Here is a 13,876-nt window from a genome sequence, read left to right on the forward strand (position 1 = left end):
GCATACAGGGACAAAAACCAATGGTTCCCTGGAACAGCTGGTATACTGCCTGCTGTACTGCGAGGCCCAGAAAGTCACTTCCTGCTGTTGCCACAGGGTGACTAATGTGGCCCCTCCACTGGCTGAGTCCTGCTTGGGGAGGATCTGGCCCAGGCCCAAGGAGGGCGCTGACAGCAAAGCCTTGCTGGGAGCCGTGTTCCTGGCAGCCAGGCACAGTGGGCTGGGCTGACCGATGAGAGCCACAGTTACTGCCTGGGGCCTGGGCTGGTTGCAAAAGGGGCCTGTGCGCCTGACGCAGTCTGCTCTTGGTCTCACTCACTCTCCCAAGCTGGTTCCCAGGAGAATGGGGAGCTCAGGGAGGGTGTGTCACCTCTGCCCTGGGCACCATGCTGCTCCCAGGGGGAAAGCAAGCCAGGCACAGCTCCTTCAGGTGCTCATACACTCACACGCCAGCCCCGGTCCAGCACACACACCCAGCAGAGGATGCACACAGAGAAAGATATCCACACAGAATTGAGCCTAGGAAGACACATAGACACACAGCACCTCCCCCCCAACACACACACAAACTAAGCCCAACCTAGATGAGTACACATAGGCACAGAGACCTAGACACACACATAGGATCATGTATAATACATACTACTAAGGGCAGACATCTGGATATACAGACATATGCATACAGAGCTATACAGATATTGTGTTAAGATAGACACCGACATTTACAGACATAGGTACACAGACTTGCATGGATATGGAATTATTCAGAGTTTTGCATAAAGACAATACCCATCTTAAATACACAAGAGCAAAAACAGGGGCACAGAGGAATGTACATGAATATAAATGTACTTGTATAATGCATACACACCTTGTCATCATTTAGTATTTATTAAACTTGTACAATCTGCAAGTCATGCTCCAATAGAAAGAGCCTCTCCCCACCAAGTTATATACAGTATGCACAGAAACCCAAGCTCCCTCTATGAGTAACTTGGGATTGTATTGGGTCCAGTCTCTAAGCCAAAGATGGAGAACTTTTTTTTCTGTAGGTGGTCACCAAGCAATGATGGGAAAAAATCAACTGTTGATGTAGTCTTCTTTATAATAGAAAAAAAGTTCAACAGCCTAAATGACCCTGACTGGAGATCTAGTTGAAGAACTTATGGTCAGGGTGAAATAGTAAGCAAACATACACTATGGTTACAGCCTCTGGTCAGAATTTATAATAACATGGAAAAAAAATACTGTCAAAATTTTAGATGAGCCTAGTGGGATCACTCAGTTGGTTGGAGTGTCGTCTTGTGCACCAAACTGGTTGTTGGCTCCACCCTCAGTGGGGGCATGTACGTTTCTCTCTCTCTCCCTCCGCGTCGCTCTAAAATCAATAAACATATCCTCAGTGAGGATTAAAAAAAATTAATGAAAAAATAAAAATAAATTGCATATACAACATGATCACAAAAAATATTTCAGAAATATGCATACAAGAAAGGATTGGAGAAAAATATACCATAAGGTTATTATCTTTGGGACTTAAAACTATGAGTACATTTTTAATCTAATTCTTTGAATTTTTCAATTTTATGAGTATTTATATAGAAAACTAAATATATATTTTAAATCCACTAAAGGTTGCTTATACAGACATTTAAAACAATTTACAGTGATAAGGGCTTATGTATGAATGCATATGTAAGAAACAGAATTTTATCCAGTTAGTATAATCAATAGTCCCTAAAATTTAGATTCAACAGTAGAGAAAGCTAGGGAAAAGAGGCAAGGGAAAGAGAGATAGAGATAAAAACAATATCAGAAAAATAGAGAACCCTGGCTGAGTATAGAGCATTGTCCTGATATGCCAAGGGTGAGGTTTTGATCCCTGATCAGGCACCTACAAGAAACAACCAATGAATGCATAAATAAGTGAACAACAAATTGATGTCTCTCTCTCTCTCTCTAAATTAATAAAAAAATTATTTGCAAATTATGTAGTTGATAAAGGTTTAGTATCCAGAATATATAGAGCTCTTAAAAGTCAACAATAAAGACAATTCAATTTTAAAATGGGCAAAAGGTTAGGGGAAAAATATTTTTTAGGTAGAGAGAGACCATATTACAGAGAAAGACAAGCAGAACAAGCTGTGGGGTTTGGAACCGGAGGTAATCCTCTCTGGTCTTGCATAGGTTTGGGCCCTGCACTTTGGAGGACCTTTGCAGCAAGCCATGCTCTTAGGCCTCTCTCCAGGCTCCAGTGACATGAACCTGGAACTGAACTTGATCCTCAGGGTCCCCTCCATGGCTCACTGGTTGGCTTTTTATCTTAAGCACTTAAGGGCCAGCAGCAAACATTGTTTGAGCCCAAGACCCTGTTGGGTATGAATGAGATTTTCTCTCTCACTTTAGCTGGGGAGATACAGCTTGAGTGAGTGACCAAATTGAGTGTCTTCAATGTGCCAAGAGAGCAGTGTGGACACTAATATGGTAAGACGTTTCCTGGAGAAGGGGAGTATTGGAAGATGGTTAGAAGAGAAACAGGGCATGGGGTGGGGGCCACTTTTCAAACTAGAGGATTTGGCAAAAGCAAAGACTTGGAGTCAGAAATTGAGAAATAATTGGGGATCAGAGAGTAGAGATCACTGGGATAGGCTGGCCTCGTCCAGGTTGGTGTCAGAGTTGAGAGGGCCTTAAATACTGAAACGAGGAGCAGGGAGTTCATTGCTGGTAATGAAAGCTAGTAATGGCCTTGAGTCAGGAGGTGCCAGAGGGAAGGCACCACAGCTGGAGGGACTGCAGTAGGGTGCAGCAGTGGCAGGGAATAGAGGTGAAGGTGATGGAGGTGCTGACCAGGCTCAGTAACGCATCAGGAGAGGAAACTGTGACGTGGATGTGCTGGTACCATCAGAGACTAAGAGAAGAATCGGGGGTTGGGGCAGGTAGAGGATACCTGGTTAGACTGCATCTCCTAATCCAGGGTACATCTAAGGCCCCTTGGAGCAGTGTGAAAATCTCTAATTCAGAGTCTTGAGTCTTTCATTTTGCAAATAAGGGAACTGCGGCACAGAGAAGAGAAAGATTTGCTAAGGTCATGGCTGATGTCAGAACCTACCTTGAACCCAGGTCTCTGCCCCAGTGTGGGGCATGTCAGGCTGGGTTGAGGTAACAGTAGGCTGTGGAAATGGAGTTTCAGACCCCTCAGGACCTGACTGAGGGGGCATGGGCACAAAGGGAGACAAGGTGGCTGGAGCTCTGGGGGATGTGCCCTGGTGGGGCAGGAGCCAGACAGTGTTGGCTAAAACTAAACTTGGGGGTTATCTCAGGTTTCCCATGGCTGAGATTTCTGTCCCTCAGCCATTCTCTTTTTCACACACACAGCCCTGGCTGATGTGGCTCAGTGGATTGAGCACCACCTGCAAACCAAAGGGTCACCAGTTTGATTCCCAGTCAGGGCACATGCAGCTGTAACTTTCCACAGAGGGAGCTGGGTTAAGACAAGATGAGTGCTCACCTGGCCCAGCAGTTGCCTAGCAGGTGTCGAGGTGTGCCTTCGAAATACCTCTCCACAGGAATAACACCCATGTACTCGATTCTAGAATTTGCAAAGTGCTCTTACAGCCACTTGGTAATATTGAGTGAGATAATACTTTTTTTCCTCTGGGCCTCACTTTCCTTATGGGTAAAATAGAGTGTCCCCCCACTGCCAAGGTGTCCTTTAAAGTTCTTTCCAGCTCCAATTCCAGGGAATGTTTTCTGAATTCCTGTTCCTCTCAAGGTCCTCACAAAATGAACCCTCATTCCCACAAGGTTTCTGAGACCAAACTTCTATTTAAATTGTTGACAACCAGTACCTTGACTAGGTCCTTATGTGAAGTTTGAGTGCCCAAGCTAAAGACTAGGTTCAACCAATGCAAGTCCAAGAAGTTTGGCCACTGGTTGAGGTTTAGGCTGTATGGGGTCCCTTCCTGCTCAGGCTGTAAAACAGGGCCCCACCACCCACAACCTAAGCCCCTGGGCCCTGGGAACTGTTAGAAGTATCAGAGAAGGAGAGTTAGAGGGCTCAGGATTGCCCCAGAGCCTCAGCACTGAGCAAGGTGCTCTGGAAAGGAGGAGGAGAGGGGAGGGGCACCACCTGCCTGGTGAGGTCATGGGAAAGAAGCTCTGGCACTGACACCTGGGGAAACCCGTTTCCAAGCTGCTTCCCACGCTAGCTCTCCTGGGAACCGGCTAAGCTCCAAGTGGGGAGCCCCAAACCTGCCCCACCCACCATCCAGTTCCCATCACATGGTCCCATCTAGTTCAGTCCCCACCTTTCAATTTAGCCTCCGTCTTTTGACACCCAACCAGTCTCTATCCACACTGCTGGGCCTTGAGGAGGGTTATGAGAGAGCAATGGGTTGACCACTACAGGAAATGACACAAGCCATTAGCTTCAGAAACTTAAGTCTTTATTTGCACACTCTGCACTGCCTAACCTTCTAAGCTGTGACCTTGGAGAAAAAGGTGATCCCTAGCCCCTTCTTCCCTCAGGCTCTAGTTTGTAGCTTCCCCCCTCCCCTGTTGGGCCTTGCTTCTCACTTCCTGCCCCACTCCTGGCCCAGCCAGTTTGGGCAGTGCCTAGGGAGCGGTGAGACCCAGTTTTTCCCAGGGATCAGCCCCGCCCTCCCTGGCCTTGGGGGCTGAGGGCAGCCCAGGCAGGTGTCAGCCTTGCTCCTCAGCTGCCCCATTTCTCTGCTCTCCTTCTCACTCTTACTCCTTCCAGGCCTAGCTCTCTGATCTGCCTCCTGCTCCCCAGCCTGCCTCCAGTCCCAAGGCTCCAAGGCCTCATTCTCTGCTCCCTCTCAATCTCTCATTGACTTCTATCTTACAGAGGTCATCCCAAACTTCTCTCCAAATAGGGCTGGACACCTTCCAGCCCTCCAAGATGCCCAGCTATTCCCTGGGTTCTTCCTTACCCCTGTGCCAAGGAGGGGGTGGGGACCACCACAAGGGGTCCTAATTCAGCCAGCCTGACCTGAGGGTCCATGATAGGAAACTGGAAACTGGATCCCAAACTGCTTGGAGGTGGCTGAAACTGTTAATACCGTCCCATGAAAGTCAAAGTGCTGAAATTTCTCTGTAAGCCTTGACCACAGAAATCCAAGTTACAGCCTTCCTTCCTCCAGGCCATAGGCTCACCCTGGCATGAGTGGGCAGGTAGAAGCCCATGTCCCATGGTTCAGAAGGGACTGAGTCTTATGGGGTGGCCTGGCCCTGCCAGTAGCCCCCTACCCCAAGTTCCGGATGTCTGCAGCTTTATGCCTATTGCTCCCTACTCTGCCACAGCTGTTCAAACAAAGCAGAAGAACTTCTTCCAGCGGCAGCGGGAGAGGGTGCGCACACCTTTGGCATTCAGTTTCTTCTCCAGCCGGGCTTTGTGCTCGATGGCACTAAGAATGGCCGAGTCAAACACCTCCTTCAAGTTCTTCTGAGTCAAGGCAGAGCACTCAAGGTAGCAGCAGGCCCGGATCTTCTCGGCCAGACCCTGAGCCTGGGGTTGGGGCACAGGGCCCTCCCGACCCCCCTGGTCCAGCTGAATCAGGACATTGACATCATCCCTAAGGTCAGCCTGGGTGCCCACCAGCAGCACCGGCGCCTGGGGGTTGTGAGTGCGAATCTCCGGCAGCCATTTCTCTGTGATGTTTTGGAAGGAGCTGGGCTGCACTACGCTGAAGCAGGCCAGGAAGACATCGGTATCCGGGTAGCAGAGGGAGCGCAGGCGGTCAAAGTCTTCCTGGGATGGGAATGCCAGGTCATTAGTAGGATTATTCCCTATCACAGCAAACGGGATTTCGCTTTTCACATAGGGATGGAGACCTGAGACTCATAACCAAAGGCCCAAGGCGTTCTCTATTCCTGATCCATCTGGGGTCCTCCCAGCCTCCACACCACCTACCCCCAGACCAGCAGAGGCCATTCCTAGCTACTCACCTGTCCCGCCGTATCCCAGAGCTCAATGCGCACAGGAGCTCCATCCACCAGGACTTGCACTGCAGGGGCGGGGCGGAGGACAGCCTGGGTTAGAAAGGCGTCCAGGGCCCCACCAGGCCTTATTACCAGCCCCACCTCGGGGCCTGGTCCCGCCTCCCTTGCGGGAGGCTTCTGTGCCCTCCCGCCTGCGTGCCTGCCGCAGCCCCCGAGTGCATACCCCCACCTGCCAGCCACGCTGCCGCCAGGGCCGTGGAACGTACCGGAGAAGGTGTCCAGTGCTGTGGGTCGGTAGCACGCGGGGTACCCATTGCAGGTGTAGCTGACGATGAGGCTGCTCTTGCCCACGGCTCCGTCGCCCACCAACACGCACTTGATGCCCAGCTCCGGGGTCGCGCTGCCCCGCCGCGGGGGAGGAGTCGGGGCCCGGAGCGGAGACGATTCGGCCTCGCTCAGCTCCCGTGGGGGCATGGCCCGCTCCGGGGACAGCCCAGGACCTGGCTCTGCTGCGCTGGGGGAAGCCGGCTCCGTGGGCTGCCTCTGACTGAGTCCTCGGTGGCCCGCGCACGGCGCCGCTAACAGCCAGTATAAGCGGGGCCCCGCCCACCTGATCTGCATAGCCGAGCCGCCCGACCCCGCCCACCGCACGCCTCCTCCGGGACCTCCCCTCGCAGTGGCCACCGGCGAGGCCCGGCGGTCCCAAACACCCAAGCAAGAGGGACCGGGAGGGAGGGGACGCTCAGAGATCACACAGGTGCAAGGACAAAGAATGCCAAAACGAGGCAGATCTAGGTACTTTGTCAGAAAAATGTGTGGAGGATTTATCTTTAGGAGGAAGAAGCAAGCTGCCGAACACGAAATGCAGCCGGTTCAAATTAAACATGTTGGAATTAAAACAAACCTGGCATATGATTGATTGTACAGGTATTTTAAAAGTATGGATAATGATTTTATTAATTAAAGAATGATTTTTAAAAATATACAGATCATGAAGAGGCAGAAGGTAAACGCAAGCGTGAACACAACAGGCAGGAATGCCTTGTCCTCCCTTTCAAGAGAGAGCTCTGCTCTGCTCTGCTAAGGAACTCAGGGTGTTGGAAAACTGGCTGGAGAGGGTCTTCAAGGACAATTTTTCATTTGAATATCTTCTAAATCCGAAAAGCCCCTAATATTATCTTCATCATAATCATCACCATCGTCGAAAGCACTAGCCTCTCTGGGCAACCTGCTGTCCTTACCCTAGAAGTAGTTTCCAGACTGAGACGAGCTATTGCTGGTGGCCTCGGAAGGTCACCAAGGCAGCAAGTGAAGAGTACCTGTTGCTAATTTCACCTCCATCAGCCACACCACCAAGGGACAACAGGTCCAGAATCCTTTCTCTGCATTCCAAGGCAGTCTTTCATCTCAGTCTATACAAAAATCATTCCAAATGTGACATTCATGAGTTTCTGCAGGGAGAATGTTGGGAGGGAAAGACGGCATTGAATATTAAAGTAAAGAGAATCCTATTCCTCAAATATGCAGTAGTACTAAAAATCCACAAATCCAAATCCCTGAATCTCTCAGAAAAAGCCTCAGAATCCCTAATTTTTTCTTTCTTGCTACTTCAATCAAAAGCTGAGAACAACAGCTAGAAAGTCGCTGATTTAAACATTAAAATCTTGATTGTGGGGAAATGGCAGGGTCCCCACTATCCACTTCAATATCACCATGTCTACATCCTTTATCTCCTGTGTCCAAATGTCTGGGGATGCTAATAATCCTTAATTATAGTCCCAAAGACTTCTCAGCCACATCCACATACATTTATTCATCTAGCAAGTGAAAGAGACCCCAAAGTGTTGTCTTGCCATTGTATCCCACAGAATACCTCAAAATCTGTTCTTTTTACTCTCCTGGAAAGGGAAGCAAGAATGGGGATTTGAATGTCAAGGAGACCTGTCAGAGTATTTCTAGTTCTTCAGCTCGTTTACTATGTGACTCCTGAGAAATCACTTGACCCATCTTCACGCTATAAAATGAAATCCCTTCTGGTGCTAGCAATCTGTAACCCAGGGAACCTAAGCAAGTCGCCCCAGCCCAGGTGTCCAGACAAAATTACCACACACACACACACACACACACACACACACGCTCTTCTTCACAGTGCTCTTGTTCTTTTACCCATGTTTTAATAATAGTTTAATTGTAGCTGTACATTTAAGGGTAATCCAGTTTTAATCCTTTCTGCAAATAGGAGGGGTATAAATAATACACAAATGGGGGGAGGTGTCTGCTGAGCATAGGTGAAGCATCGACTTGGCCTGAGACAGGCCATTATTCTCTAGTCCCATGGGTGGGGACACTTTCTGACCTAGGTCTCTCTGTCTGAGCTGGTTTAGGGACAGTCTTGTCAGCAAGAGGGGGAGGGAGGAGACAACCTGGGGAGCTGGTGAGTCACCTATTTCTCAGCTAAGGACTTGCAATTCTGGCTGCTACTGCTGGGAAAATCACCTCCTAAAGGTGGGTCAAGTCTTATTTCTGCCCACCTGTCAGATCACCTGTCCCAACTTCCAGCCAGACAACACATTTGCTAAGATTTAAACTTGCCCCTGACATTCTCCTTGGAGAAATGATTGATTCTAGGACCGAAGCAGGAAATATACGAGGTGAGCCTCGAGCATTTTGTGGTATAGAAAGTAAGAAAGTGCTAAACAAACAAGCCAACAGGAAGATGGAGATATGGTGAATGGACACAGGAGTCAACTGAAAGAGCTTCCAAAGGCCAAGTCTGAAACAATGGGAGCAACAAAATGAAGTATTATTGAATTATAGTCCAAAGTGTAAAATAAATATCCGTAGATCTATTCTGATATAAATAAATGATTGGACACATAAGTAAAAAGGGGAATAACAGACAAATTTCCCACAGAGAATTTCAAATAATGTATGTAGATATTCTGCCCTCAAGGAGCATAAACCCTCTCCTTAAGTGTGGACTATGCATAGTGACTTCCTTCCAAAGAGGATAGTATGAAGCGATTGGGGGGGGGGGGGGATAATGAGTAACTTTACAGCGGAGAATCCTTAACACTCAGTCAGATGATCAAAATTAAGGTCAACATCAATAAGTCCAGTAAATAGTAGGTACCCTCGATATGAGGTGATGCAATGGCATTTTTATCTCTGGTCTTCCTCACAGGTACCCCAATCTGATAGGAAAAACATCAGAAAAGTTTTAATTGAGACACATTCTACAAAATACCTGTCCACTCTTCAAAACTGTCAAGGTTGTCAAAAACATGGAAAGTCTGAAAAACTGTCATAGTCAAGAGGAGCCTAAGGAGATAGGACACCTAAATGTAATGCATGCTGGATGGGTCCTGGAACAGAAAGAGGACATAAGGAATTCTGAATAAAATCTGAACTTTAGTAAGTAGTAATGTATCGACACTGGTTCATTAATTGTGACAAATGTCCCATATTAATGAAAGATGTCCATAATTGGGGAACCTGGGTGTGAGGTATATGGGCACCCTTTTATTATCTTCTCAATTTTTCTGTAAATATAAACTGTTCTAAAATAGAGTTTATTAAACAACAACAACAAAATAAAACAAAAAAAACTAAAATGTAGCCCTGACATTGAATCATGGCAGTAATAACATTTTTGTTTCAAAAATGCCCAAGAAACATTGGCTGGTGTGGCTCTGTGGATTGAGTGCAGGCCCATGAACCGAAAAGTCACCTTTTTGATTCTGGGTCAGGGCACATGCCTGGGCTGCAAGCCAGGTCCCTAGTTGGGGGCATTCAAGAGGCAACCAATTGATATATTTCTCACACTTTGATATTTCTCTCCCTCTCTTTTTCCCTCCCTTCCCCTCTCTCTAAAAATAAGTAAATAAAATCTTTTAAAAAACACCCAGCACTTTTGTAGTGGGCTTTAGCCTTATGAAAGTGCTTTATATATTCTATTTCATAAGAACTCAAGTGAGATTTATGGGAAGAGAGGGATGAGTATACTGGTGCCCAGAGCCCTAGGGGACTTGTCCTAAAGATCAAAGAAGCTAGTAAGTGGCAGATAGTCCCAGAATCAGAAATCACAGGTCCACCTTCAAGTGTGGTCACATTCTTAGGTATTTCTGTTAATTCCTTATCTTATTTAAAATTACTGCTTACCCTGGGGGGGGGGGGGTGCGGGGGGGGTGCCTATAGCCAAACCTCAACTCAACAAGAATAAACCAAAAGACATCTACCCCTACCATCACAATTTTCTTACTGCGGAAAAAAAGGTTAACAAAACAACATCAGTAGTGAGGCAGTGTTTACACAAAAAGTTCCACACAGAGGCTCTTTGTGAGTGAAATGCACCTCAAGCTGTCTTTTTCTATTTGCATACTCCATTCCCAGGCCCCCAAGTCAGGTCTGCTGCTCAGAACAGCCCAGAGGCTCAGATGAGTACATCAGAAAGCTTTGAAACAAAGAGAGGTTGCAAGAAAAATAATTTTACACATAATTTCTTTGTCAATCATACCTTGATAAAGCTGGGGGGGAACCCCACTTATTTATCAACGTACAAATGATAATAATACTACAATAATTAGACTGTACACTTTGGAGGCTTTCCAGATAAATGAGTTTCCAGAGGTTTTCCTCTACCCAGTGTGCTTGTGTCCTGGGAGGGTGTTGGTGGAAAATTCAGCTGCCTAGGCTGGGTTTGTGCTTCATTGTGGCCCCTGGAACAAGAGCTCACTAGCCGGTACTGCAGCCCCTAGTGTCCCCACTCCCTCCACACCAACCTCCCATCCCAAGGCTCAGGTTGTCTCCTGGGCTTCCGATCTGTCCTGTCCACTCTCCCACACCGGGCCTTAGCCTCAGCTTCTCCCTGCTTTTCTCTCCATCCAGCTTCCAGCTGATTCCAACTACTAATGTCCCCTGGAATTCTCTTCCCTGATCAGACCTTGCATTCAAGCCCTGCCAGTACTTTTGAAACACCTGCAGGAGTTGCCACCTCAAATGTTCATCTAAAAACACTCCCTGCCCCCTTTCATTAAATGAAGCCCCCCCCCCCCCCAATTCTTTATTTCTGACAATGGTAGCATAATTCTCTGGAGCTAATGAACTGGAAGAAGTGGAGCCCGAATAATCCCCACACCTCACAATGCACTTGGACTCCTTCCTCTCCTTTCTCCTTGATCCTCGGTCCTTTCTTTGAAGTAGTGCTCGACTTCCCTCTTCCCTTGCCACAATAATCACCTCCTACCTGCCTCCCTGACTTTGTTTTCTTCATTTTTAGTGCACCCATGCTTCCTAGGACAATAAATTTATCCTGCCCTCCCTTCCACTCAAAAACCTACAGTGAATCCCTATCAGCCACAGATAGAGGGTAAAGCCTCTGCCTGGCACCCTGCATCCTCTAGTTAGAGAACCCCCCAGGATAGAGTAAGCAGCCACTGAAGATGACTTAAAAGAATTTTCAAAGACATGGGAAAATATTAAAAGGTAATGTTAAATAATGCAGAATTATATAAATAATTTGAGCCCAAGTATTTTAAAAAGTACACACTTAGACTAAAAGAGAGTACTATATGGAGGACATATACAAAATGTGAGTCATTACCTAGGTGAGAAGCTTATTCTGCCTGACAAAGGATGAGCATTCAGCATGTTAGCTATTAGTCATTTGTTGATTGTTAGCATTTTCTTCTTTTTCTGCAATGAAAATGTTACTTTTGAGGAAAAAGAAGTTACTGGAATTTTAAAAATATATTGTATATTTAGAGAAAAAGAGGAAATGCACTAACATGTCAACGATGATTACCTCTGACAGGATTATGAATAGTTTGTTCTCATTCATTAGTTTGTTCTGTGTGCTTTTGCACCATGGTGAGTACTGAGCACACAGTGAACAGAACAGGGCTCATCTGTTTCCCGACTTTACTCTGCCTGACGTCAACCCCCTTTCTCTGAGCTCCCTGTTTCACAAATTTGGAGAACAATCCATGTTTCCTGCATGCACAACTCATATTTCCATTAGACTATAAGTAGCTAGAAGACAGGGGAGGTCTTAGATTCAACTTTGAGCTCTTACTGCCTCAGCCCAGTGGCATCCTGTTGTAGGAGCTAATTAACTATGTGTGGAATGAATGAATAAGTGAACGGTGAAGCACGGTTTGCCAAATGACAACAAGACTGGTGGGTATTCCCACCTTCCCTCATGCCGCAAGTCTTGTCCAAATGACCAAATCCTTACATGCTTCTCCCCAAAGACTGGTTCCAGTGGAGTGGTCCAAAGCCTCCTCTTCAACAGAAGCTGGGGCCTGATACCACTGAGGTGCATTTGAGTCTCTGGGGTTAACCCTAGATCATTGATGATGATCATGATCATCATCAACATCAGCGACTTTACAAAAAGAGGACCCAATAAACAAGTATTCAATTAATACTCATATCACTCCAAATTCTCTTCTTGGCATTGCTTATATAAATTCACACTTTGCATAGTTGTAATCAGGGATATTTCATTATTTAGCAACTGGTATGGCCTCAGAAAGATACTAGTCTTGGCCAGAGCAGCTTTTAGAAGACCTCTGGTGTGCTTAACATGAACCCTTTAGTGGCTGTATCCTGTGGAGGAATGACAGGGAGGGACACACTCAGGGAAATGGATATTTCAACAACTGGTGTGGCCATACTGGCATGAACCTGCTGAACTTCACCATCCTGGCTGGATTTGGAGTGAGTGTAAATCAAGCACAGAATGCTTGGAAACAACCTTAAGAGCAAGCAGGAACCAGGCCCAGAGGGGAAAGAGAGAGTGTGGTCCATTTTGGAACTAAAAGTCACTCAGCCTGACTGAGGGAGGGAGTGGGGAGAATGAGCTGGAAAAGGAGACAGAAGCCAGATCCAGGTTATACCACAGCTTCTCTTTTCCTTTGGTGTATGTCACTGGGGAACAGCTCAGCCTAGGGTGACCAGGACTAAAGGTGTCCCAGGAAACAGAACTTAAAGTGCTAAAACCAGGAGGGGTGGTCACTCTATGTACTTATAGATTTCTTTTTGCTTCTGTTAATAATTCCAGCCTGCTCTTCAGAAAGACCACAGTACTTGAAACTAGAAACAGCATGATTTTCCAAACCAGCACGAAATCAGCTTTCACTAATATTTTTTGTGAAAGTACTTACATGAACGGCACTAATTTTCATTCATATTTAAGTTTAGTATTTCTAAATCTAGTTCCTTTCCCCTCCTTTATCTCAAATTAAAACTTTGCCAGCAAAAGATAAGCTAACTTTCCCTGGCCGGGTTGCTCAGTTAGTTGGAGTGTTGGCCTATACACCAAAAGGTTGCAGGTTCAATTTCTGGTCAGAGCACATACCTAGGTTGTGGGTTCGATTCCAGCCAGGGTATGGACAGGAGGTAACTGATTGATGTTTGTCTCTCACATTGATGCTTCTCTCTCTCTTTCTTTCTCCCTTCCTCTTTCTCTAAAATCAGTAAATATATCCTCAGGTAAAGATTTAAAAAGAGAGAGAGAGACAGACAGACAGACAATTTAGCTTGATGGTGCAGAGCATGGGCTGAATTGGTGTACAGCTGGGTCATTTCCCAGCTGTTGTCTTCTCTGAGCCTCAGTTACCTTGTCTGTAAAGTGGGATTAAAATAGTACTTACCTTGTAGAATGTTCTCTAGTGCTCACACATAAAGAGTGCTCTGCGAGGGTGAACTATTATTATAATTATCTTCCCTGTGGGTCAGGGCAAGTTTTTTTCAGATGAAGTCAAGGCCCTGCCTAAGAATAAACAATACAAATTCACCTGGTTATGTAAGGTTTAGAATTTTGTTTTTTTGTGATTCAGATAGGGAAAACAAAAAGAAACTAGCATTTATTCAAGTCATCATTCTAATATACTGCTATTGTTATTATCTTTAT

The 13,876-nt window shown here is 46.4% G+C and overlaps 1 protein-coding gene across 1 annotated transcript; it reads right to left on the bottom strand.

Annotated features, from left to right (window-relative positions):
* Positions 1-4,428: 4,428 nt before the first annotated feature.
* On the bottom strand, positions 4,429-6,594 carry RHOV (ras homolog family member V). Its single transcript, XM_090270432.1, has 3 exons — positions 6,228-6,594; positions 5,968-6,026; positions 4,429-5,770 (listed from the first exon to the last, which is right to left on the bottom strand). Exons 1-3 carry the CDS (start codon positions 6,580-6,582, stop codon positions 5,327-5,329), a joined length of 858 nt encoding a protein of 285 aa, XP_090126558.1. The 5' UTR covers positions 6,583-6,594; the 3' UTR covers positions 4,429-5,326.
* Between the last annotated feature and the right edge of the window lie 7,282 nt (positions 6,595-13,876).

This window comes from Furipterus horrens, unplaced genomic scaffold (assembly GCF_987537825.1).
Source record: "Furipterus horrens unplaced genomic scaffold, mFurHor1.1.pri manual_scaffold_3, whole genome shotgun sequence".
NCBI lineage: Eukaryota > Metazoa > Chordata > Mammalia > Chiroptera > Furipteridae > Furipterus > Furipterus horrens.

Excerpts from the sequence above, each read along its gene's own strand:
- RHOV (XM_090270432.1), bottom strand. The coding sequence starts at position 6,582 with ATGCAGATCAGGTGGGCGGGGCCCCGCTTATACTGGCTGTTAGCGGCG. Across the intron at positions 6,027-6,227 it reads AGCACTGGACACCTTCTCCG|TGCAAGTCCTGGTGGATGGA; the intron begins GTACGTTCCACG and ends CCGCCCCTGCAG. Across the intron at positions 5,771-5,967 it reads TCTGGGATACGGCGGGACAG|GAAGACTTTGACCGCCTGCG; the intron begins GTGAGTAGCTAG and ends TTCCCATCCCAG.